The sequence below is a fragment of the Lepeophtheirus salmonis genome, chromosome 1 (genome assembly GCF_016086655.4).
Source record: "Lepeophtheirus salmonis chromosome 1, UVic_Lsal_1.4, whole genome shotgun sequence".
Lineage (NCBI taxonomy): Eukaryota > Metazoa > Arthropoda > Copepoda > Siphonostomatoida > Caligidae > Lepeophtheirus > Lepeophtheirus salmonis.
In genome coordinates this window covers 34,952,139-34,978,451 of record NC_052131.2, presented here as the reverse complement: position 1 = coordinate 34,978,451, position 26,313 = coordinate 34,952,139, and the positions used below count along the sequence as shown (strand labels likewise).

Sequence of the window (26,313 nt, the reverse complement as noted above, 5' to 3'; positions counted from 1 at the left end):
AGGACAAATTTGGACTAGTAATAACACAGAAGCACCGAACATTTTAAAATCTAAATGAAAAACTGAAAGGTATATTTGAGCATTATACCTTTTTTTAATGAGTGGCTAGACAAAGTGAAGGGACAAAAAAGCTGACTCCGAATATACCTAATAGAAAAAAAAAATGGAAGCCAAATCAATAAAATATTTTAGATTATAGCTTCAAATTAAATTATTCATTCTTTTAGACTTGAAGGAAGAGAGGTTATTGTATATTGTAATTATATTTTTTACATATAAATGTATGTTATATTTTCTAAGTTATGTAAGATCAAATATATCGTATTTAATAAGAGAACATGAAACTATCATTAATGTCACATTACTAAATAAGTTTTTGTATATGTTCAACACAAAGGGAAACAACACAGATATGTTCACGTTGACTTTGAAAAAACAAAATGTCGGTTTGTTCTTAAAAACTAAGAAGATCCATTACGTAATATGTTTTTCTTATACATAAAAAAAAGCAATAATTTATTATGGAAAAAATACAACATTTGTAATAAATTGGTTATTTAACCTTTTGTTTAGCGAAACGTTTGAACCTATCATATTTTAAAATAATTAAAAAAATATTTAAAAAAAAGTAGTGTTATTTGGCTGGATTGAGCGTCAAGAAATCAAATTTTAAAAATGAAGAAAACAAATAAATATCTTTTGAGTAAATTTAATCAAAAGATATTTGTGATCTGTATTTTTAAAACTTAAGACCGTCATTTTAAATTAGATAACAAAATGGTTATATTTAAGTAAATATTATTAAAAATTAAATTCATAAATCTATAGAAGGTGGTTAAATGTTTGATCTTCTCCAGTTTTGAATAAATTTCTCCAAAAGGATTTACTTCTCAGAATATGTTCATTAATATTCCATGGAAAAAAATAAAAATATGAGTTTGCTATACTTTAGTAAAAAAAGTAAATAAATTAAGCTACTCTGGCGTCATTTTTGACACGGTTGTCATAAACGAAAAGTTGAAATGTAAAGATTGTAAGGTTTTATTGGTTAATGCTTAAACTAACTTAGACGTGTTTATTTTAGTGACTAAAAGACACATGAACTAAATATTTTCCTTGTTTCAAATGTATGCCTTGAGTTTTTTCCTTGGGATCCTAGGATACTTTTTCCAGGATTTTAAACCTAAAGTAAATTCTGAGGGAATTACATGTTTAATTATTTTATAGATTTACAAAAAATAATTCCATTATTTTTCTAAAAAGGTGGATTAAGAAATGTGTATCTCGAAATGTTCAAGTGCAATCAGTTTACGTTAGATGCCGTTTTAATTATAATAATCGCAAGAAGAAAAAACTTCTTACACAGTTTTATGATTGTTACACTTAGCATTGCCTGAGTGCACGTTAAAAATTGACACGAGCAAGGAGAAGATACCCCATATTTTAGAGTTTTTCTTCAATAAAGGCTATAAATATGAATAGTAAATAAGGTTTTGATACTATAATAGCCAATTACGTGATTTTATCATATCGTCGATGCCACTAAAGTAATTTTGATGTAGAAGATGCGCCACGCTCTGGACGGACAACGTTCGAAAATGTTGATAAAATAATTGAAATTGTTGAATCCGACTCTAATGTACGCATTGTTTGGATTGCCAAAGAAATGAACATAAATTTGATGAAAAAATAATAGAATTTATGGATATACAATTTTAATAAACCATCTTAAGTAATTAAATAAAATTAGCAAGTTCAAAAGTTACTAATGTTTTTAACGTTGGATAGGGTTAAGGAATTAAAAAAGCAATACCTTTGTGCTCTAAAAAACAACGCATGCACTTATTGTGATTATAATAAAATGAAAAGCATGATAAGTGAGAATATAAAGATAGGACTAAATTCATAAATGATTTTTGTTGCACATATGCAACATACCAAAAATATAATTTCTTGTATAATATCCAAGAAAAATGCGTCAAACAAAAATTCTTTTATTTACACAATAAATCTATTAATAAATACGATTAAGTATTATTGTGATGTTAAATAATAAAATACGTTAAGTATGCAATTAGCCATATCCAAACATCTCATTTTTTAATCTATGAATAATTATGTCCAAGTTTAAATTTAAGCATGTATTGAAAAATTATATTTTTTTATAATACAAAAATGCTGAAACAAATACTAAAGAAATTATTTTTAATCAATTTTTTTAGTATGTCTGTCTTGTGTTAAAATATGTAAACTCTTTTAATTATCAACGCTTTTTAATATAAAGCGATGAGCTTTAGTTAACCACGCTCGTTGCTTTATTGTATTTCTTTGATCAAGTAGTTCTAATATATTATCTACACACTCAAAAACGCAATGTGATCAAACATGGATATAAACCTTGTTTGATTAACAAATACCTTCTATGATATAATATTATAGTTGTATGGAATGCATTTCTATTATGTACGTAAAGCTATTTTTTTAGTCTTATCAAAACAGATTGCTAGGCTTTGGAGGGTAAGGTTGTTGTTTTTTTCTTGAAAAAAAAGTTGATTCCCCGTGTTTAAAAGTTTTTTTAAGATATAGAATGTCAAATGGAAATACACCAAAAAAAAATTAAATTCCAAAGAAACGAATTATTGTATTTACAGTAAAGAGACAACGTACAAATATTAAATACAAATTATAAAAGGGAATTAGGAAGAGTTTAGTAAGTTTTTCATTGTATTAGTATAATAAAATAATTCGAAATAATACGGGTGGGTCTTGGTATAATTATAATACAATATAATTAAAATTTGAAAGAATATTTGTATATAATCAATATATTTGGTCCTAATTATTTTCATTAACCAAGATTTAGCATTTGAATATTGTTCTGTTTTTGTGCTGACAGCTAATAATATAGCAACGGAGCTAAGCAAAGAAAATTTTAACAATATTTGGCTAAATATAATTAAATTTTGAGCCCTCTTTCTTTTCCTTTTTGGGAATTAAGGAGCTTGAACAGTTTTGTAGTTTTCATTATTGATGAACCAAACTCTAAATGGCCAATTCTCTAAAATGTGGATAAAAAAACAAAAATTGTCGATTTTGATCGTTATGGAAGCATTATTTGGTTTGCCAACGAAAAAAATCTTTTAAAAAAATGTATTTCTTATGTAGTATTTTTACTTTAACTTATAATGTGTTTTAACATTTTATATCTTGTTATTTACTAATTGCACTATTCTCTCATTTTTATTGGTAATATTTTGTTATCAATACATGAATTAAGAATGTATTTTATTTTTTAAAGTCATAAATTATGCAAATTACGTCGTATATGGACTTCAAAAACAAATAAGTACCAACTGTTTATAAACACAAAATAGTGTCATTATCCTCTAGTATGTAAATAAACTACTAATAAGTAAACAACTTTTTTCCCAATATATGTAGTAAATTAATTTGGTTTATAAATTTTTTTTTCTAACGTATTTATTTTTTAATCAAAAAATATGTTACATGAAAAATAAAATATAGAAATAGAATCCTGCAATGATTTTTATGTTTCTCCCAACATGAAAGCGGGGGAGGGGGAGTATAATAATAGTATGATTAATGTTTGTATAATATATTAAATTCTTTTTATTTTCTTATAAAGAGAATTTGTTCACCATTTAAAAAATATTTTGATCCACATTTAATAAAATTCTGTACAATTTTTGGTTGATGGTACTTTATTAGTTTCAGAGTATTTAGCAAATTCTAGAAGTAATGGTCATAGAGGTTTAATACAATTATTTATTTAATTTCTTTTTTATTTTATTTGCCCTAACAATTAAAATGAAAACGGGAGATGTTTATCTATTTATTTAGAGAATAGGGTTATGCGGTATAGGGGTATTAAAGTAATATCAGGGTTATAACGCAATTAAAACTATAATATAACATAATTGTAATGGAACTGGTATGTGCAACTAAAGATAGGATGGATCTACATTTATAGTATCTTGCAACCTATCTTTTGTAAAAGACAAAGAAAAAAGGCTTAAAACCAGTTGGTAGTTAGCTAATATTTCCAACTATGGAGCTATTGTTTAATAATAGGTGATAATTTACCATAGCTTAATAAAAAGTACTTTATATACAACCAATAAACATTAAAAACTCTTATATGAGGAAAAAAAGAAGAAATCTAGACAGCTGACAACTAATACAGTTTGTACATATATATTTTTAAAAGAAACACAGTGTGGAATAACCACTCGATGCCATGGAGTATTCAAATGTGGTTCCAAGCACTAATAAAGATAAAAATAGATTATACTCTTTTTTATATTTGGATTAAGTATGAAACAAATTTATAAACTTTTTAAATCACTTGCATCTTTTTATGATTTAAAAAGAAGCTCTCTACATTATAATGAAATTGATATACTTTGTCTCCTACTACTATTTTAGATTATGGATTGATAAGTTTAAACTATAATAGTAAAAATGATGTTAATTTGTTCACTAATGTTTATTGTACCATATGCAACAGTTATTAAAAGCAAAAAACGTTTAATATGGGTATAATATTCATCTTTCAAAATAATTTAGAATAATAAAATTTGGTTCCCTATATCTATAATTTCAAAGGTTCAAAAGGTACTCAATTTTGTAGATAAAGTAACAATTGTTAAGGTGAATATATTGACTCAGCTATATGAATGAGTTATAATATTATAAAAAGTTGAAAATCCTTGTTGTAAATTTAAAATGAACTTAAGACTTTAGTATAGTTATATGTATGTTTACATTTGAGACGCAAAATTGACATTCTGAGAATTTATGGTAGCCACATACTTGTGGTGTTTCTAGTATTGTATTGTAATAATAGAAGATATTTAATTTGTACATAGTTTATTGCTTATATTCCTTATTCGAAAAAAATCTTATTTATGGTATTGTTTATGTACATAATAATGCTTAATTTACCAAACTTATTGTATGATTATATAAACTAATAACATAATTACAACAATATCTATGCATGTAGCATGTAATCCTTTTATAGAACCAATGTATGTCATTTGTTGAATTATTAATTTCATTTACATATCTCTTGAAAAAAACAAAAAACAATTTTGTATATAAAGTTTTAGACTTTTTATTTGATTTTAAAGATTTATATATACACAAATATGTCAATCGACAGTCGACCCCTGCTTACAAGGAATTTTCTTTTATTCAGAAAAAGATACAGAAGTAATTCAAATATTTTTTTTGTTAATGGAAAAATTAACTACAAACTATATTCAACAATGTTTGTTTTTTTATTTAGATCTTTCAAAACGAAAAATATCACTAATTTATGTAGATGTTGGCTCAAACCCATAAATATTGAGTTATCAAGGTAATTTTCTTGTTTTTCGTCCTATAAACAATCAAACAGACGCAATTTTAATCCAACAACAAAATAAGTTGAAATTTTGTTGACTGGTCTTATATTATAACATCTATAATGTTTGTATTTTTGCAATGACAATATCAAAACAAGATTCAGAATTAGTACATATACATGTTACTATGTGGTATTATTTTTCATTAATATTGCGTTGTTTCCTATGGTTTTATGAATAAGAATAAGTTTACATTTATTTGGCTTTATCGGATATAATGTATTTATATAGTAAAATGAAATTAAATATACAACGGAAATTGGATTTTCGTAGCAACATGTTTTACTGTTTCTTTACATTTTAAACTACAAACAAAATACATTTTTTACATATACCAACCTAAATTCATAAAAAAGAAATTTAAAATTAGCATAAAATACATTAGTACTTATAACAATAAGAAAAGTATAAACAATATTAGTTTCAAATAATATTATAAGTGTCCACTATAACCCAATATCCAAGCTAATATAATATCCATATTTGCCCTGGGATTGAAATGGTGTATTCCTGATTGTGGTTACCTTGACAAACATTAAAATGACTTTGATAACCTCAAACACTTGCTTTTGTGGCCTACTAAGATCAACATTTCTTATAAATAAACCTATTGAGCACAATTAATATATGAAGTTATTTTACAAATATAAATTTATTTTTGTGTTCTTTGAGAATTCATTATTGTTCTTTTTATTATCTTATATAAAACATTTTCTATCAATCAAAAAAACATAGTAAAATATTTTTTTTTAAATTGTGACAGCCAATTTAGTATTTTAAGCGCATTTTGTAGTGCCGTTAAAGGGTTAATAAGATTAATTTATACATAAATTAATCAATTCCTCTAAAAGTTCCAAATTAATCCATACTTAATTATGAAAATAAAAAAAATATTCTACCTCACTTGTGTGTTGAATGGCCACATATTTCAACATAGTTGATATATATATGCCTGATAGAAGTTGAAAACAAAAAATGAAAGGAATAATTTGAAAAGAAAGATGTAATTTACTTGGAGTTAAAATCCCGCCATTATTGAATATTTCATGGATAATTCAAATGTCAATGGTGTAATTTTGGACTAGTTTAATACAAATTAATAAAATAAATGCATAATGTGGAACATTATACAGTTCAATTGCACACAGTTATACTTCTTATAACTATATAATAACCATGTAATTTTAATAGTTCAAAATGAAATGATTGTATATTTGGTGATTAGTAGACTTATAATTTGTGAAAATTCGCTGATTTAAAAAAAGTCAATAAATATGAAATAACACGAAAAACTTTACGTTACCTTTAAAAAATTATATTTTCTTTTATGCAAATTTCTTTCTTTTGATGTTTTTTTTGCTCATTTTCCTTACAAGATGGCTCAAAATACTAACCCTAGTGATTAAACTGTCTAATGTTGTAATTAAAGATTTGATCTTAAAATGAAGAAATATAAACTTGTATATTTTAACTATACAAGTTGCAACTTGTATAATTTAACCATGCAAGATGCAACTTGTACAGACATCTCAACTTGTACACAAAATATATGAAAAAAATTGTATCAATATTAGGTATTTAATTAAAAATTTTATTTGTACGATTATGCAATGGTTAAATATGGATAAATTTTTATAAAGGAATATAAAAATACTGAATTACGTGAACAAGGTAAGCAAGCTATCTCTACCTCCAATTTAACGAGCTTTCATTGGCAATGTGGTCACTTAGGCAGCTGATTTTATTGTTAGATTGTTTGTTCTAAATTGCACCAGTTGGAAAAAAAAAATATATACGATTTCATTCTTTTAAATAATTAGAAAAGGCTTCCTTTGAATCTGCGCCGGGAGTTACAACATATCACGTGCTGGGACTAGGTTAGACATTCGTTCCAAAGGTTAGAAGGGCATTGTATCGGACCATTGTCATGCAAACAAAGTTTCCAGTCCATGTCATGGTATTTGGGGTGGTTAACTTCAAAGACGCCGTCACCTATCCTCATGTGTTCCCCAAAATACATCAGGTTCAACACTAGTGCCTACTTGGACGTGCTAAAGGCAAAGTGTGAGTCGACATGTTTCCCAATTGTAAACTTTACATACCTTACCTTAAAATAAAACAGAACCCATTAAAAAAATTTGATATGTTTTTTTTATTTTTTTAATGACTAGTTATATTGTTAATTTTTTTAATTTTTTTTTTTAATCGTTTCCGCAGCACAAATAGAAGTGCACTTTCTATATTTTCACAATACACATGTTTCTCTACATATAAGAGCACGTTTATTGAGTCTATATAAAATATTTGGATAATTTGACCTAAATTCTCAAATAACAAGACTGCTTATGACATTTTATTCATTTAATTTCAAATTTATTTCAGAATGCTTCCATTTAGATTTCTGTTTTTCTTATTTGAAAATTATATTTAAAAAAAAGAAAGGCAGAATTTGAGTAATTGAGTGAGCTCTATCTCTGACATTCCATTTAATATATATTTTTGTTTTTAATATCCAACCATTAGTTTTTGTCAGATAAGGAAATGCCTTATATATTTCTTTATCTTGAAAAATATTTAAAGACGTGCTATATTATTGTTATGCAACTACATACATGTAGTTATATTTTTATCGTTTATTAACTTTATTTAAAATAACAAAATTAGTTGATTATGTATGAAGTAAAGATTTACGAAAGTTGTCAAAAACATGACTTGTCACTATAAAAATACCCTGAAAATTTACAAGTTAACTTTGAGAGAATGTGAGGTTCATATAATTTGATATCCTATGCATTTTTTTTATGTAAAAAAAGAAACTTAAAGTCAACAAGATAACCCCATCAATTTTAAGAATTTCAAATTAAATTAAAACTCTCCTTCAGTGAACTGGGATATTATATAACCCGAGAGTTATCAAAATGTTTTTTAGTACATTGAATATATATTTTATCTCCAAAATTTTTTAGTATACTCCCAAAATATTAAATGTAGTTACAGGTATTTAATTTTTTGTTTACTTCGATCTTGCCCTGTTTATGATTTATTCATATATTTAGCAAATTATGATCAAAGTTTATAAAACGCAATTAACAGTTATGCTAAAAAGTCATTCCTTAATTTATTGGATTCTACAAACGGTAATTCAAAATTATAATATTGTTGCATTTATTTTCAATAATACACGTAACTTCATCAAAAATTGATTGATACTAGTTTGATTCCTAAAATTTGCATAGAAAAATGAATAATTCATTAAAATTATTATAGAAGTTAGACAACAAATATTTTTTTTATAAGAAAAATGAAGTTATTTTAACTTGATATTTTTAACATTCTTATTTTTATTAATGGATACACAATGGATTGAATAATTTAAACAATATGCAAAACTATATAACGTTATAATTAAAGTCGTTTGATTGTGTATCGTGTAATTAAATACTTTTTAGTTTTGGGATTTATTTTCTTGTTAGCTCACCAATCACGTTATAAAAGGGATGTTCATTTTTGGATGGTTAAACAGCCATGAGAAAAAAGAAACAAACTAAAATCAAGTATCAAGCAAGGATATTGGCAGAAATTACTTCATTTTCAAATCTCAATTTATGTTGAGACCTACACCGATTTAAATTCACTTATAACTTTAAAACAAATTTTTAGTGTTACTTTTCGTCATTCATGAGGACAGACACTTGTGGTTACACTATATATTTAGACATTATCAGCTCGACTATGGAATAATAATCATAACAGCTATAAAAAATAAAAATTACTGTTCAGATAGCAAACAATAAAAAAAACTCAGAATTGAAACTTAGCCCAGAACTTACAATCCTAAAGATCAATCTATATACATTGTATATATGTAGTGTGTATGTGCTTGTGAAGGACGAACAGTAAAAAATAAGTATTTCTTTGGATTTTATATGGATAAGTCTCTATTGGAATCAGAGAAGAATAAAGGATTGATTTTTAAGCAACTCCTGGAGTCTGATTTGTTTTTGTTTTTTGCATTCATCTCATAGCTAATGTCATGACGGTTAAGCTTATCTCTTCTTAAATATAATTCAAACTATCAGGGTTATCATTGTATTAAAATATAAACAGGCTATATAATTTATAACTCTAATTATACAATTCAACAAAATTTTACACTTTCAAAATTCATTTAATTATATTCTGATTGTATTTAAATTTTACTGTTAGTAACTGCAGATTCGTATTAGATCAATTACGAATATGCAAAAACTTTTTTCCTTTCAAAACTGGTATTTGTAGCGTATAATTTTGAGTATTTTTAACCATATCAAAGGTTTAAGGCAATTTTTTAGGTTTTTCTTTGTATAATTTTAATTTAATTTCTAATGAGTGCTGTTATTTTGTTTTTAATGATCCAATCCTAAAAAAGTGCAATGAAAAGGTTAACAGCTCTAAAGTTTAAGATTTTTTTTTTTAAACTGAATGGCGTCCTGGTTTTTTGTTGTTGTTACGTCAAATGAGTTCAATTAGAGTATATGTAAAAAACAGTTTAAAATACAATAGATTTACAATTATATTTCTAAGAAACTTAATGATTATATAAATTGTTTGTATGTAAAAGGGATTATTAAGGAGTTATATAAAATAAAATAAATAAAAGAAAATCAATACCAATCTATCTAACCAATTAAAGGAACATTAAAAATTAAGCATTTTTTAGAATGCAAGTTTTGTTGTGGTTGTTGGCACCCTAATCAATGCTTTATTTTTAATTTCTTAAGACCGTGTTATTATTTTAAATCTTAATATTTTGTAACTTCTTGTGTGTGTGTAACTCGTGAAAGTAACTCCTAGGATTTGTAGGGGAGTTATATTCCAAATTAATTAAGCAAATCTTAATAAAAAACTGTCTGTTAATCGACACCTAATAATTCAAAGCAATGTATGAGGCTATCGCTAGTACACACTAAAATTAATTTCCCTGGCTTACACCACCAGCATATAAGAAGTCACCAATCCATTTTAATTTCATAAAAATATACATGAATGTTTTAAAACTTTTTAGAAATCTAGATTCGAGTTATTACACATTGCTAGCAATGGCAAAGAAATTATCATAGGTATGTAGTATCATAAAAAAAACACTCAATATAATTTCATTATACTAAATTAATTTTCAATAGTATTATTTTTTTGTAACTTAGAACAAATTATGCTATATGATGAATTATTTTGGGAAAAATAACAACGTCTCTGCACAAAAATAATTTCTTAAAAACAAAGTAAAGTTAGAAAAATATTTTGAATAAAATAATGGTAAAAAAAAATAATACTTTTTTAATTAATATAATTGTATAATTTGTTTCTTCATTGATAGAAATGAGCTGTTTGAGCATAATACCGGGCCGTGCAAAATTATTTACAGATGATGCAAATATACTTTTAAGAGGTTTTGTGGCAACCAATCTGATTGTTTCGTATTTTTACTGTTAAAATAAACAAAAATCCTTCCTGTGAGAGCGTAACAACTTCCACACGTGAGACCATGTCCAATCAGGAAACAAAGAAGATCGAAATTGTAGCCCTCTTCCGAGCGGGAGTGCCTCATAACAACATTAAGGAACAGGTTTCGGCCTCGTTGAAGACAATTTATAATATTTCCAAGCCCTTGGAGGCTGAAGGGGATCTCAAGCATTCCCATGGGGCTGGCAGGAATTCCACTGTCTCAACAAGGCAAGTAAAGGCAGTGTTCAAGAGGACTCCCAACAGGTCCATTGCCGACATGGACAGAAAGATGGGAACGTTGACATCAACTGTTTCAAGGGCATTGAAAAGGGCTGGAGGAATGTCCCTGAGGCGTACTGAACGCCCTCTGCTAACTGAACGTCAGGGAGAAGTCAGACTTCAGCGTGCAAGAAAATCTTGAATGATATCAAGAGCTCAGCTGGACGTATCATCATTTTTTCAGATGAGAAAACTTTTACGGTCGATCCTGTTTTCAACAGGCAAAATGACCGTGTTGTGAGCTTTGGAGATATTTGGAGATCCAACGGGAAGGCCATTAAGCCAGTATGGTTCCCCACTGGCTCAGATTATCAGTGGAGGATTATGTGAAGATTCTGGCGTCCAAGGTCCTTCCATGGATCAAATCCATAGTCGGCAACTCTCCTTGGGTTTTTCAACAAGATGGAGCACCCGCCCACGCTTCCAAGAAAGCTCAAGAGTGGCTCAAGGACAACATGAGTTTTTGGCCAAGGACTACTGGCCCCTCAGAGGCTAGATCTGAACCCACTAGACTTCTCTATCTAGGCGCAAGTGGAGACCAAGGCCTTCAAAAAACGACACAAGAACATAAATGCCTGAAAGGGTGCTGTCAACAAGGCCTGGGCCTCCATGGACGCCGATTACATCCAGCAAGTCTGTGGCACTTTAGACGTCGCCTGACCAGTGTCATTGAGTCAAACGTTGGCTACATTGATTAAATTTGATCACAAACTATTTTATTATTCTAAAAATGTATGAATAAATTGTTTCTCAAGTCATTCAAATGTCATTATTGTCCGCGATATGTTCTGAACAAAAGTCGGTAAATAATTCTACACGGCCCGGTAATATATATGGTATATAAATCAAGAAAATAATTTTGGTATTTTGCATTGATACAATTGGTATAATATGCTAATATCCAATTGTTACATTTCAGTCAATTATGGACTATATTTATTCAATCTTATGAATAGATAACCCGTTAAGGCGGATTGTTTTTTTGGTTTTTTTTCATATTTGAACTTATATTTTTATTAAAATGATAAATTGTAACCAAATCAAGTTATGAGTTTTTGAAATTTTTACACATATTCATGGACTATTTCTTAAACATTAAGTATTAAATAGAAAAAAATATTTCTAAAAAATTACTACTCGAATAAAATAAAAATTTTATAGGGTCTTCTTTTTATCAAAATTATATTTTTTAAATAAAAAGTGAATTTAAGAAATTTGTACATTTACCCCTTCGCAATTTTTCTAATTTATCGCGTAACATTAAAAAAAGTAAAAAATGACGTTACACTTTGTTAAAAATGTAAAGTGTGCCATTTGAATACTAGCTTTGATCAATATACCCAATATACCAACATTTTCTTATTTTTTTTTCGAAAGTAGTTCATGTCAAAAAAAAAATATAATTACCTATTATTTAAATAATAATGAGCATAGTTAGCAAAAACAAAATTTCAATGCAGTAAATGAAACTTATAAATACCTTGGGTTGCATTACTCGTGGTTGGGAGTCATCTATGCCAACATATTTGACCAGTTGAGGGATGGGATAAGAAACCGTGAGGCCAGTAAGGTCAGTGTCTTCCACAGATATATAGGTGTAAGGGATCATCTCATTCCTCGTCTAAATTACCCACTAACCTACACAAGATGCAGCTTTACATATATAAAATGGTGTGACCTGCTGATAAGAAGATCAGTAAGAGAGTGGGTAGGGCTGTCCCACGATACTCAAAAGAGTTTTCTCATGCTCGGGTGGCCAATGGAGGGTTGGGGCTGAAAAAGCTTATCATCTCCAGCCGGACCTTAGCAAACGGTAGTGCTCGGGCGCTACGGGACAGCAAGGACAAAACCATTTTAGAGGTCTGCAGATATAACAGATCTTTGCTGGAGTTAAAGAAGGCAGAGATAGGGGGGTTATCATGCTCCTCCAGTGATCAAACCCCCGAGTTATATAGAAAGGCACTTTATTCAAAAGTAGACACAAAGGGGCCAGAGTCAATTCAGCAAGGACATCAAAAGTTATCTTTCTTGATGACACGGCATATGAATGTTTCAGACAAAGAATTTGCCCCTGCTATGCAAATAATGCCCGGGCTCGTCAGCACTAAAGCTAAGCAGTCCACATTGAGGACACTGGAAGGGGCAATAAATGAAACTTATGCTCGGAAAAAGTAAAAAACCCGGCTCATATCCTCCAGACATGTCCGAAATTAAAAAATGGGCGGGGAGAAAGACACAATCTGATTCAAAGAATGATTGTGAGCTCCCTGAGCCAGAGGGGAATAAATGCCCAGGAAGGTAATATTGTGTCGCATGAGGGATCGTGATGAAAGCCAGATATTAAAATTTTTAAGGGTGACAAGGTTTACGTGGTGGATCCGACCATTGTATCAGATACGGGTAGACTTGTGGATCGAGAAAAAGAGATAAGTAGGAGACGGACGAGTTTAAAAAATCAATAATTACGCATCTTGAACTTGGTGACAAGTATAAACTAAATGGTATAATTATAATACTTGTAGAAGGGTATTGTTTAAACAGGCCTATACTGACCTAAAGTATGCTCTGGGCATCCTTCCAATATTTATTAAATGGATCCAACTAAAAGTCCTAACAACCTGGCATGCTCTATACAGAATGGATTCTTATATGATGTAGAGGCCAGGGTTTTAGAATAACTGATTTATGTAAATTTAGTTCCCCGCCCTTTCCCCCGAATCATAAGCCGGTAAAGAAGGAAGTTAGGTGAACATGTAACTAATATCTCAAATGTGGTTATATTAACGTTAGAAAAGAAAAAAAGAAACATTTTATATTTTATTTCTATATGTTCTATTTTTTAAGTGAATTTATGTATTCCCAAGCGTATGTTTTATACATTTTAACTCTCACCCAGCACACTATTGTAGATATGAGGGGGAGGGAATAGAAATAACAGTAAATTTTAGTACAGTTTTGTAAATAAAATTTTATAGCTAGGGGGGAGAACCATTATCTATAGATATTTTAACACACACTTGCCATACCCAAACGTGGTCTTTTATCTTATTTTAGCTTCCTTATGACCGAATCAGTTTGAATTCGCACAAGCGGTCATAGGAGCACACCAATTCATATGTTTTTATTTTTCTTCAACTAGATAAGTAGTATTTAGTCTAAAAACATTAGGTGTTATTTATCTTTTTCAGCCAGTAGCCCACTCCCCAATTCATAGCGCGCGTAAAGTGGGGGAATGGTTAAGTTTAATTAATTCATTTAAAAAAAAATTCCTGTTCTAAATTCTATATTTACTAAGCCAATATCTTTAACCTCTAATTAAATACTGGGTGGTAATTGGTTTATAGAATTGCAGTATAGAAAAGTATTTCAAAATTTTAAAAAATGGAGAAATTATACGCTTTTCAAACATTCTTCAAGGATTTTAATCGGATGGACATCTGACACTTCATAACATGAGGGACAGGTGGGACCACTGCCGTTTTAAACTATAATTTTCAATATTAAACTATACTAAAAATTATTTCTGATTATCCCTTTGATATATTTTACTTTAATGTACAATGTCTTTATTCTACATATATATGTCTCAACATTTTAAATTTTCATATATGAATGTAAATATTTGTACTAGAACAGAATACCCAAAGAGAGACAGAGGGCAAATAACTATGGGGAACATTATAACATTATATCCTAAACAAGGATCCCTTGTGATCCTTGTTTAGGGACCAAAAAAATATTAAAAGACCAAGATAAGTCCCCGTCCCGAAAAGGACAAAAAATTCCAAAAAAGAAACCCTCCCAGCAGGCGAGGGGTGTCCCATTCTCAACAGTACAGAGGGCCGTGTTTCTGCGAGTTTCAAGTCTCTCCTTGCATTATTTAGATATAAAAAAATTAACATTACATATATTGTCAGTATTTTCAAATATTTCTTACTTATTTACCAGACTCTATCTGGGTCAATAAAGTTATCATAAATGATTGCAATGTAATAAACTTTATTCAAAAGTTTTGGATATCTTAAAGCATAGCCAAAATAAACAAAAAGCTCATAATTGACTCAAATATGCCAATAAATATTGGGCTCTATGTTCTCGTACATAAAAGTTTAAAAAAATTGTTATTGTAATTATGAAGGTTCTTTGATCTTTTCGTTCTGTGCTTTGTTGTGTATGTTATTCGGTTTATGTCTATTTTTGATTATAGGAAGTAATTTTAACCATTATGTGTTTGTTTTAGCTCTCTCAATGTTTCCCCATTTTTATGAAAATTGTTTGTTGGTGTTTTATGTTTCAAAGGAATAAAAATAAAAGGGTATGGCATAATTGAAAGGTATTATTTTAAATAAAAAATATTTATTTATGGTTTTTACTTTAGCATTCCTTCTGATTTATTTTTATTTTTATGATGATATGTATGTTTGAAATCTATTTCTGTCAAATAAAGCCCATAAAAAATAGGAATTTTTTCCTGTAAGTCCCTGTAAAATAGTGAAAAATAATTTAAGCTATCATACATCGAAATATAACATTTACTCATTTATGGGGGAGGTCGGACATGTTGCTTACGTACAATCAAAATTTATCAACAAGGATATGCACGATGAGGAATTAGACATCTGTCTAACGTTGCGTAAATGGTTGCTATATTTTTTTGTTGGTTGTTTCAATAAGAAAAATTATTGATACAATTGAAAAAATAAATTGAAAACATAACTGAAAATTTTTAAATATTTAATATTATCAAAAATTTATCGATATTAAAGACCTAAAAAATATAAAAGTACTAAAATCGTTCAATTGCTTTGAGTATTAGCTTAATAAAATACATCAGAATATTTTGAAAAACAAGGGAATTATTTTAATTTTTTTTACTTTTTGGAATAAGCTATTCTAAAATATACTCTTTTCTTCTCTCACACAAATTGCTATAGGAATGTACTGCAAGATTAAAACTCTATCTAAAGTTCATGACAACATTTAAAAATGTACTATGCCCATGTTAATGTCAGTATATTTTTTCATAATAAAATCGAGTTGAAAATCATAATTTATCTATTACCAACTCTAGTTGCCAAATTTCATTAATTGCTTAAGCTATACAATTATGAAAACTATAGTTTAACGCCTTTGTTTGATTTATGACACAACAAAACAGCATTAAATAACAATTTGTTCAAGTTCCAATGGAATAAAAATATAACGTTTCAATAGAAATAATTATTGATGGGACTATTCCAATAGAAATCCGAATGGCAATTCCGATAAGATTTTAGTAAATATTCCCGTTGCCGATTCTTGAGTAGTTAATAAATACCATTTTGCTATCAGAAGCGTCCACATGATAATTTTTTTTTAGGAAAAACTTTTAAATATTAAAGTTTTTGAAAAAATATCCAAAAAAAAATTTTTTTTATACCAAAATCTCAAATATTCAACTTTTTGAAAAAAATAAATAAATTTCACATATTAAAATTAAATTTTACTATTACAGAGAAAAGTAATAAATATTTAAAATAGTTGTCGTAAATCACAATAAATATGAAGTGGAATTGCAATTTTAACGTTATTTTACCAATCTTGATTTTTAAAAAATCTGATAATCGATTCTGATTTTGATTCATCATGACATATATTAAAATTTATAAAAAAATATTGAATAAATAACCCCAGTTTGCTTTTGTGTTGACATACTACATATTCAAGACTATAAATAAATTATTTCGTTTACAAATATATTTTTTGTATTTTATGAGTGCCCTTGTGCATAAATGCTTATTTACATTTGAAAAATATAATTTGTTTTTATTGATTAACAAATGAATAATTCAATTTGCTTCGTGAGGAAAACTACCTGAAAATAATGAAATTTAACTAACCTATTTTATAATATTAATTTGTAATGAATATTAGTAAATGTGATGAATATAATATTACACAAGATGGAAAACATCAGCATATTTAGGAAAATAAAATATCTTGTATATATTTTTTATACACATACATAAAATTAAAGTTGTAAATCGTAAGCATTTTAGGTTTGAAAAAGAATAAACTGAACATTAATATTGTAAGCTGGACAATTTAAAAAAATGTTTACAGGAAAGTAGTTTAACGGTTTATAATTTGGATGTTTCATTAGGGTATCTTTAATAAACCAAAGTATCCACTCTGTATCAAGCTAGAATATGCATACATACGCAGGAATGACTCTGTTTTCGATCCTCAACTCCATTCCTAGTCCAACAAGCACCTAAACTCCTACCTTCACTACATTTCCTCTGAGTTACTCTCTGGTATTTTTGTGCAAATTAAATAATAACGATAACAGCTTTACGAAAATATATAACTCTTCATGTTTCCATCAATAACAAAAAGTGGCAAACTATAAGTGCGCACGATTGAATAACCTAACCTTTTATTGAAAATCTAAATTTCTAATACAATAAATGATCTTAGACGTGTTAGATATTTTTTGCAATTTCAATCTGAACCGGGATTTTATTTTCTAAAGCTGTTATCATTATTATTTATTTCTTCAAAATGGAACATATGTCCATGAAGTTTGTGAGTTCATGGATGATTATTTGTTTAGGAGTTATAGGTAAAAGTCCTTGCTGGGCTCAGAGTAGAATTGAAGATCGATATCAGATTAGTTTCAGAGTGTGGTTTGTTTTTGGCTAAACTACTCTCCTCTAAAACACTCACAAATGGGCAAGGTGACCACGTCAATTTTTGGCTTGTTTTTTCTAGTATAGTGACAGCTCATATTTTTTACTTCTATAGTAATTATCTGGTTGTAGATATGTCATCTCTCAAAAGGTGCCATTATTATTATGACACTCTTGGGTAGCATTTTTACGCTGAATGAAATTGTAAAATATTCCCACCCCTGGTTATGTCTGTTTAGCTCCTATTATTCCAAACATTCTACAAACTTCTAGAGTTACAATGTCATTTTATGTACTTTTATATTAACATACCGGAAGGTCATATATTTTTACAACTCTAATTAGAGATATATTAACAAGACCTATACAATTTTACATAAATCATCTCGAAGACACCTTTTTTTAGTTATAGCTTTTGAATAGTACACACTCTTCAAGCAGACACAACGAACAACAATGCATTTTACTCATTCACAAATACAGCAAATATATATATATATATTCGTATTATTTATGTGTAAATATAATCTTGTAATTTACCAAATGCACGATTTGCGATAATGTTTATTGTTTATTTGTATTTGCAGGATTATTTGTTATTGATAGTTGTTCGCTATTCCTTTCTTAAGAAGAAAAATTTAAAAATGTCATTTATCTATTTACACACTAGGATAATATCAAACATAGTTTATACCAAATTATTTATCATTGATTGTATTTTTAATGATATTCCTTACTTTTTGGTTTGAACAAAACTAGAAGCATACATTTTTGTGTAAAAAGTAGACAGTTAATGGGTTTGTGGATCAAATTATTGGCAAGTGCATTAGTGGTTAAACAAAAGGGATCAAAGGTAAATTGATTATAAAAAATAAAAACTATTTTCTATTTGTATTTTATAAAAACAATGGTTATTCGTTTAAAATGGACCCCTTTAAAAAATAGATAAATAAATAAAATATCCTGTCAAATTGGCCAAAAAAGTTCGGGTCACTGCCCTACTCATTACTATTCATAAAATCTTATGGATATTCCTGATGACGTCATCTTTCAATAATATGTCCCTTTCTCACCCTCATTTCTAAATACATTCCAGTGCCGATCATCAAGTGCATGGAAGCGAATGTTTCCCAACTTATATAATTTTAGAGTGAAAACAAACCATTTTACAAGATATTTCAGATCAATTTGTATTGATTTACAATTCTTGTTTTATTCAAAATTGTATCATATCTTTTTTTCAGTTATGGGCATCAAACGTAAAATGGTCTGTAATTTAATACTAGTGCACCTTTCTGATTGAAAACATAATAAACAACAATTTAGTTCCTAAAAAAATATTTCTTTATACAGTTAACCCCAACCCGAATAAGTTTCAACATACTAACCAATGAAAATCTATCATGTAAAAACAAAAGCTGACCACTCATGGATAAAAAACTATTTTGAGGCCAATTATTATTTATTTTTGCAGAATTATCTCGCCTTTTTTTTTTTAAGAAAATGATTGGGGGTAACTAATTTTATTATAACACTAATATTCATACATTATCGGGTAGTAGTCATTCAGGCTTAAGGCTCTACGGGTTACCTACACGTGGATGAAAAAATAATTAGAATGAACTAAAGAAACATTTAAAAGCAAACAAAAAAATTCAAGAAATAATAATTGTACTTTTTATTTTGATAGACAAAAGTAGTTTTTCTCAAACTTTTTTTGATTTTGTACCTTTGGTCATTAGTTAAGCCTTTGTATGTTACTTCCTTTTTATCAAAAATTTGTCAACAATGCTCTTCGAAAAAGTTATTCTTATGAAATTAATATTTGGTAAAATAAACTCCAGTTGCTCCTAGAGCAAGGGCTATACTATTGAAATGTATACTGCATTTATATTATTTCACAGGTCAGATGAATTAATAACTAATTGGAGTAACTCCATCTTACCAATAACAGTTTAAATATTAGTAAATAATTGTAATCTTTGATATAATTCTTCAACGTTTTGGCAAAGTAGTGAACTGGACTACAGCCCATCTTATCTGGAAATTTTAGTAAACCAAAACTGTTCATTATTTTAAATTTAGGCCAAAATATTTTTAAAAAAAGAATAAATAAATAAAGAATAATAAAGAAGGAATAGTGTGTGGCACTTAAACATTAAGTGGGTCACATTGTGGCTTGTGAGAAACGGGGATGGACATCCTCAATCTAGATAACACCATATTTTTTATATATGAAGTAATTTAGAAAGAATTATTTATAGTTATAAGAGCATATTCAAAAATGGGGAGCCGGACATTTTAAACTAGTGTAAGAAAAAAATTTACTTTTTTTTTTGACAAACTTTTTTATTATTATACATGAAAATAAATAAGGAATATATGTACAAATTTTGAAACCTATAGATTCATTAGTTATTTAAGGAAATATCCTTTCAATACAAAGAAACTTTCCGTTTTAAGGAGTTAACGCCATTATTACCAAAACTCATCAAATAATACATGAAAAAAGGACTAAGAACGACTCCAACCTTGTCAATATCATCCCACTTATAAAATTAGGTTATAAATGGGATGGATTAGTTTTTCATTTGAAATAAATACTTTTTTATTACATTTTTTTTAAATTTTTTATTATTTTTGAGTTATTTCAATTTTTCTTATATGGACCTTTGTATGGTCTTTGTACCCGAGTTTTAGCTTTATTCTTAGTATTAAATGGTGTGTTTAGCTTTTTTTTAGGAGTATATCTGTATTTTTATGCTGGGATAAAGTTATGCAAGCTGGCCAAAATATAATGTTTTATTTATAAATAAAAATATCACTTCATTATATCCACCAGCAAATTTATATATTTTACATACATGGTTACATTACAAAAAAAAAATATTGTTTGCAGAATACTAGTATAAAAATTTTAGCATTATTGTATGCACCAATAAAATAATTAGGTTTTCCTTTTTACAGAAAAAAATTATAATATGTATTTTAATTTTTTCATTTCTTGCAATAAATTATTTTGATTCTCCCAAGAAGGAGGGGCAATGCCATAGATTTTGAACATTTAATGAACAGAATCTTAAAAACATGTTCTGTTTTGAAAAATTGTTTCTTAAGGCAACAAAGTCAAGCGATGCATTTATGTACATAGATATTTAAGCAAAGTGAATTAATAAAGTTTTTCGGTATTTTTAATGTATACTCATTTTTCTCCATCTGTTCTTGATTACAGGAGGCAATGAATGGTGTATCTTCCAATGTATAGTTCAAAAGAATAGTGGTGTATATTTATCACGAATTCCTATAAGTCTTCAAAGCTGCTGTTGTATCCTAATTTAATAGCTTTAAAATCAATTCTTCATCAATTATTTAATATGGATGATGAAGATAATCAAAACCTTGTCTCGACACAAATATTATCAACACTCAAAACAGACATGGCTCAAGAGGATAATTTACAATCCATAGAAATGGTGAATTGGATTGCCTATAATTTCATTGCTTACATCATTGTTTCCATTGGGATCATAGGAAATATTCTCAATTTGGTTGTTTTGTCAAGGCCAAATTTAAAGGGGGTAATGTACGTGTATCTTCTAGGTTTGGCTGTCTCGAATTTGGCAGTTCTCATATCCGCCATCCCAGCTCTAGCAAATTTAGTGAATGGGAAGTCAGATAATTCAAACTACTATGGAGCATTCTTTCAGGCTCATATGGAAATTCCCTTGCTTAATTCTTTTATGGCATCTTCTGTGTATATCATCATTTGCATGACAGTCAATCGCTACATTTCAATTTACAAGCCCACACATTTTCAGCGAATACATACGTATAAAAATGCAAGGATAGCCATCACTTGCAGCTTCTTGGGCGGAACACTCTTGCATATCCCCCTTTGTTTTGAGAAGCAAGTTTTGTCTAATTGCACGAATTTAACAGGGATCATGGAACATTGCACCTGGAAAAGTGAGGACAACAAAGCTGTAACAGATGAACAACTTTTCCAAGTTTACTTGTACATCAGCGAGACTTTACTACGATTTGGGCCCATCATCACTCTTGCCATTCTCAATATTCTCATTATCACACGTTTCCGCCGTATCGCAAGAAAACGTCAGGACTTGAGATCTGGACTGAATCCAAGCCGCAATGGTCCTTTTTCATCAACCAGTAGCCATTGTACACAACAGCAACATCTCCTTGTATCCAATGGTATAGGAGAAACGTCTTTAATTCGATCAACAACCAATGTAAACGAAGATACGAATTATTTGAGTGTAAATGGAAATGGAAATACACGCCGTGCTCCCTCTTCCTTACGCTCTTCCAGCCGACGAAAGGGTCTTCATAACCCAGAAGAAAGAATGCTTGTCATTGTGTTAATTGCAATTGTCATTCTATTTGTTTGCTGTACAACCCCTGCAGGTTTTCTCTCTATATTCATCAATATCCGTCGAGGAAACAACTTGGGATTTGCCGTCTTTCGAGCGACTGCAAATAATTTGGAACTGCTTAACTTTGCATTGAACTTTTATATTTACTGTCTTTGCAGTGCTGAAATTAGAAAAGCGTTTGTTTCCCTTTTTCATTCATCTATATCCAGCTCTTATCGCTTTATTCAAGAAAAAGCAAAGAAGAAAAATTTTGGTTCCTTAAATCCAGACACTGAAATGGGAACTTCTAAAAACAACAAACTACTCGCTCCAAAAATCAAAAATGGAGAATTAGTTTGATAATAACTATCAATTTTTGTATTCCTTTTTTTTCTATGTTTAGTTATTCGTTCTATAGTTTTCCTCGTGTGCTTTTACAATTGGGGGTCTACGGCTAGGTGGATGGGACAATATAACGAGAAAACTGTTTATAATACATTCTCCATGGTTAAAAAAAAAACATATTCAATGTTTCGTTTGTGTTTTTTTAAAAACATTTCTCTCTTTTCCATTTTCTTCATGTAGTAAATTCCTGTATTTGTTTTATAATCAATATATGTACTAATTGTATTATTATTTATAAAAAACTTTCTTTAAGACTTTATTTTTCCTTTTGATTTTACGGTATTAAAAATACTTAATGTTTGTTTCCTAATAGAAAATCTCTGTCGATCTACGTATAAAATTTAGGATGTCTTTTTGGGTTCACCTATAAGTTTAAACCCTCATCATGAGTTTTTTATTCGTCCACAAAATAAAATTTTGTAAAAAAGTATCCCTTTAAACCATATCTTTATTGTCGTGAAAATGCTGTCATTAAATGTAAAAATTATATTTCAAAATTCTTGAATGTTCATTTAAATTTATTTATTTACCTATGTTTGTACGATGTTTAGAAATAAATTTTTTGATGATTTGTTATATATTTACTCTTCTATTAATAAAATTGAGGGAGTGACAACCTTACGTTAACAGCAGATTGGACTAGAAAATGAGTTTTCTTTTTGTAATTTTTTTTTGTTTTCACAGATTTTAATTGAAAATAATCATAATTTTTTATTAAAGCAAATATCTGCTTTTTGATCCTTTTCTTTATTGGTCTAGGGAAGTTACATACGCAAAACATGTATAAATAAATAGTATAATTAATAATTTAATCCCTAAACTAAATAAATAACATGACTACTATAAACATGGGGAACAGATAATATACATTATTATATGCATGTTTTCTAAAAGATAGATAAAATATGTCCATATACATCAAACAATCATTAAAATATAAATAATAAAAGAAGGGAAACAAAAGCTACAGTTTCAATGGTAGTAAAAAATTGAACTATTTTAGCAAATAAACTTTTTACCGTGTCAATGGATGTGTATCAGGCAACGTAGAAACTTTTTATGTAATTCAAACTCGAAAGGTAGTAGCAAGTAAGATTCCCTACAAACTTCTACGATAGACCATCCATACTAGTGATTTTGATGGTAAATATATCACCACGTCAATGGTCAATGGCCATGAAACAGACAGACGGATAATATTTATCTTCTATGATTATTTATGAAATCCGTTCCAAGCATAAGTCAAATGTAACACGGACTCGGTGAGATAGTGGATCGCCACTTAAGGTTCAGATATCACGTAAGTTCAATTAAAACTTTTGTTATATTTGAGAAATTATTCTTGTAAGTACAGATATCCCTTCTCCTTGATTAGAGATTTGGTTCTTTTGATTGAAGGTAAATAAAATCTATAGAACAATCGATCGAGCCAGCTAGATTCAATTTTGGTATATTGAATTTCGGATTTGGTGAGTTCAAGGCGTATTTTGGTCTTTTTATATGTGTAAAAAGTGTTTTAAGTACTAGAAGTGCCTTTTTCTGTCGTTTACGGTTTCTTTTAGCAATTAGGAAAGAAACAAGGTTATACGCCAGTCAAGTGGATAATGTTCTCAATAATGGATCAATTTTTGCGAGCACGTATTTTGCAGATTCTCTGAATTTTTTTAGAACTGCAGAAATTGCTGAGGCCAGAATGAAAGAAAAAGTTGAGTTGGAAGGGTCTGCGTACAGAAGACTTAAGACATTTTTTAAGGAAGACAGTTTTTCTGACCCCGGTGTCAAAAAAATTTATTCATGAAGGAAAAGTTATAATTAAACCAGTAGATGTGTTTGACTACTTTCATTCCCATTTCCGAAACGTTGTTGGCAAAAAAAGAGGTCACTTTCCGAAAAGAGATGTAATTTCCACTGTTTAAGGGAATTATATCTTCTCCAAAGATATTATATCTGACTTCATAGGAAAGTATTATAAAAAGATAAATCCTGTGGTCCAGATAGAGTTTCAGGGAAAATCTATTCGAATTTTAGAAATGAAGTTGTTCCGTATCTTTTAAATATTGGACTTTCTATGGAAAAGTTTGGACGACTACCCAAATCATAAACAAAAGGAAGAATTAAATTGATTCCGAAAAAAGGAGATGGGACAAACTGTAGTCATTGGAGACCAATTACGGTTCTCAATGAATCATATAGGATTCTCTCTGGAGTATTGGCTAAACAGATGCAACCAATTCTCAACAAAAAAACTGGGATTGAACAAAAAGGATTTTGAAAGAATAGGAAAACTTCCGATGTTTCACGCAATATTCAAGCTGCAGTTGACGCAGTGGTATGTAGGAAGAAGTTTACAGCAATAATGGCACTAGACTTTTGCAAAGCTTTTGACTCTATTTCTCATAGGTAAATTATTAGATTTGTAAAAAAGTTACTCCCAAAACGTTTTTTTAACCCCGTACGTGCACTTCAACGATCTCATTGGATGGACTAGAAAGCCAGCTTAGAAAAGAGCTATCGTCAGGGATGTCCCTAGGCTCCACTTCTTTTTATAGCTGCAATCGAAGAACTCGTTCTAAGTGTTAAAAAGAGGCACAGAAGCTTTGGGATTTGCAATGAGGGGGCTCACCAAATTATTGATTTGTATGCAGATGATATAACTTCAACCGTTGAGGGGAATTCTGAGTCTCAGCTAATTGCAAGAATAAAAGTCTTACTTAATTATTTTCGGAAGTTTAAAGAAAAACAGGATTGGCTGTGAATAAAAATAAGACCTCTATTTTACCTTTGGGCTCCTGGAAGCCTGAAGAGGATCTTAAAGTCGGAAGTTGTAAAGTTAGACGAATGGTGGAAATTTTGTGTATCAAATGGAATAGTAGTGGTATTCAGGAAGATAACTGGAACGAAATTCGGACCTCCGTCAACAAAAGAATTTCTTTCTGGTAAAAATTAAAAAAAAGAGTTGACTTGTATAACAATTTGGTAATATATTTAATTTTAAATAAGGCTACATCAACTCCACAACTAGCTGAAAAAGCTATTTTAGAAGAAGACAAATGACTTAATTGTTTGTTTTATAAGAATTATATCGAAGCCATGAAAAGAAATAAATCCCATATAGGTGGTGGAGTAGCCACACTATCTGGTATTGTCCCGAAAATTTACTCCAAAATTTTTGTGGATATTTCAAGAAATCCAGCAGTAGAATGGAGAAGAAGTATAACGAACCAAGAACTGTACATTTGCTTATGATGGGGACTAATCTGACCAACAAAATTACATCTTTCATCTATCCAGTTTGGGGCTCAGCTCCGAGAATAACTTGGATGCTCACCCTTGCATTTAGAAATGACTCAACCATTGATATAATTCGGCAAAATATAAATAAAAAGTTATTTTTTAGAAATTTAAAGGACCAGTCAACTTTACAAGAACACGCAATCACACGAGATATTTTAACAATTTATAATTTAAATTTGGAAGAATTGCTCAACGATGGTAGATTAAGACTTCCACTTGTTAATTCTTCAAAATATTATTAAATTCCATGCTGTGAATATACTCTGGGAGCTGCATAGTAAGCGTTTGGGCCTCCCTATGGATTGGAAAAGAAGAATAGTGTCTTTTATAAGGGAAATAAATGATGATAAAAAGTTTACCGTGCAGTAACAAATCTCC

The 26,313-nt window shown here is 29.0% G+C and overlaps 1 protein-coding gene across 6 annotated transcripts in view; it reads left to right on the top strand.

The window, feature by feature from the left end:
• Positions 1 to 23,273, top strand: part of LOC121125853 (probable G-protein coupled receptor AH9.1) — a 339,881-nt gene extending 316,608 nt beyond the window's left edge. For all 6 annotated transcript variants that reach the window (XM_071891541.1, XM_071891554.1, XM_071891551.1 and 3 more), the window contains one exon: positions 21,096 to 23,273. In XM_071891541.1, the coding sequence (XP_071747642.1) occupies positions 21,238 to 22,596 (1,359 nt within the window). In that variant the 5' untranslated portion in view covers positions 21,096 to 21,237 and the 3' untranslated portion in view covers positions 22,597 to 23,273. The remainder of the gene's footprint in view (positions 1 to 21,095) is intronic.
• The last annotated feature ends 3,040 nt before the right edge of the window (positions 23,274 to 26,313 follow it).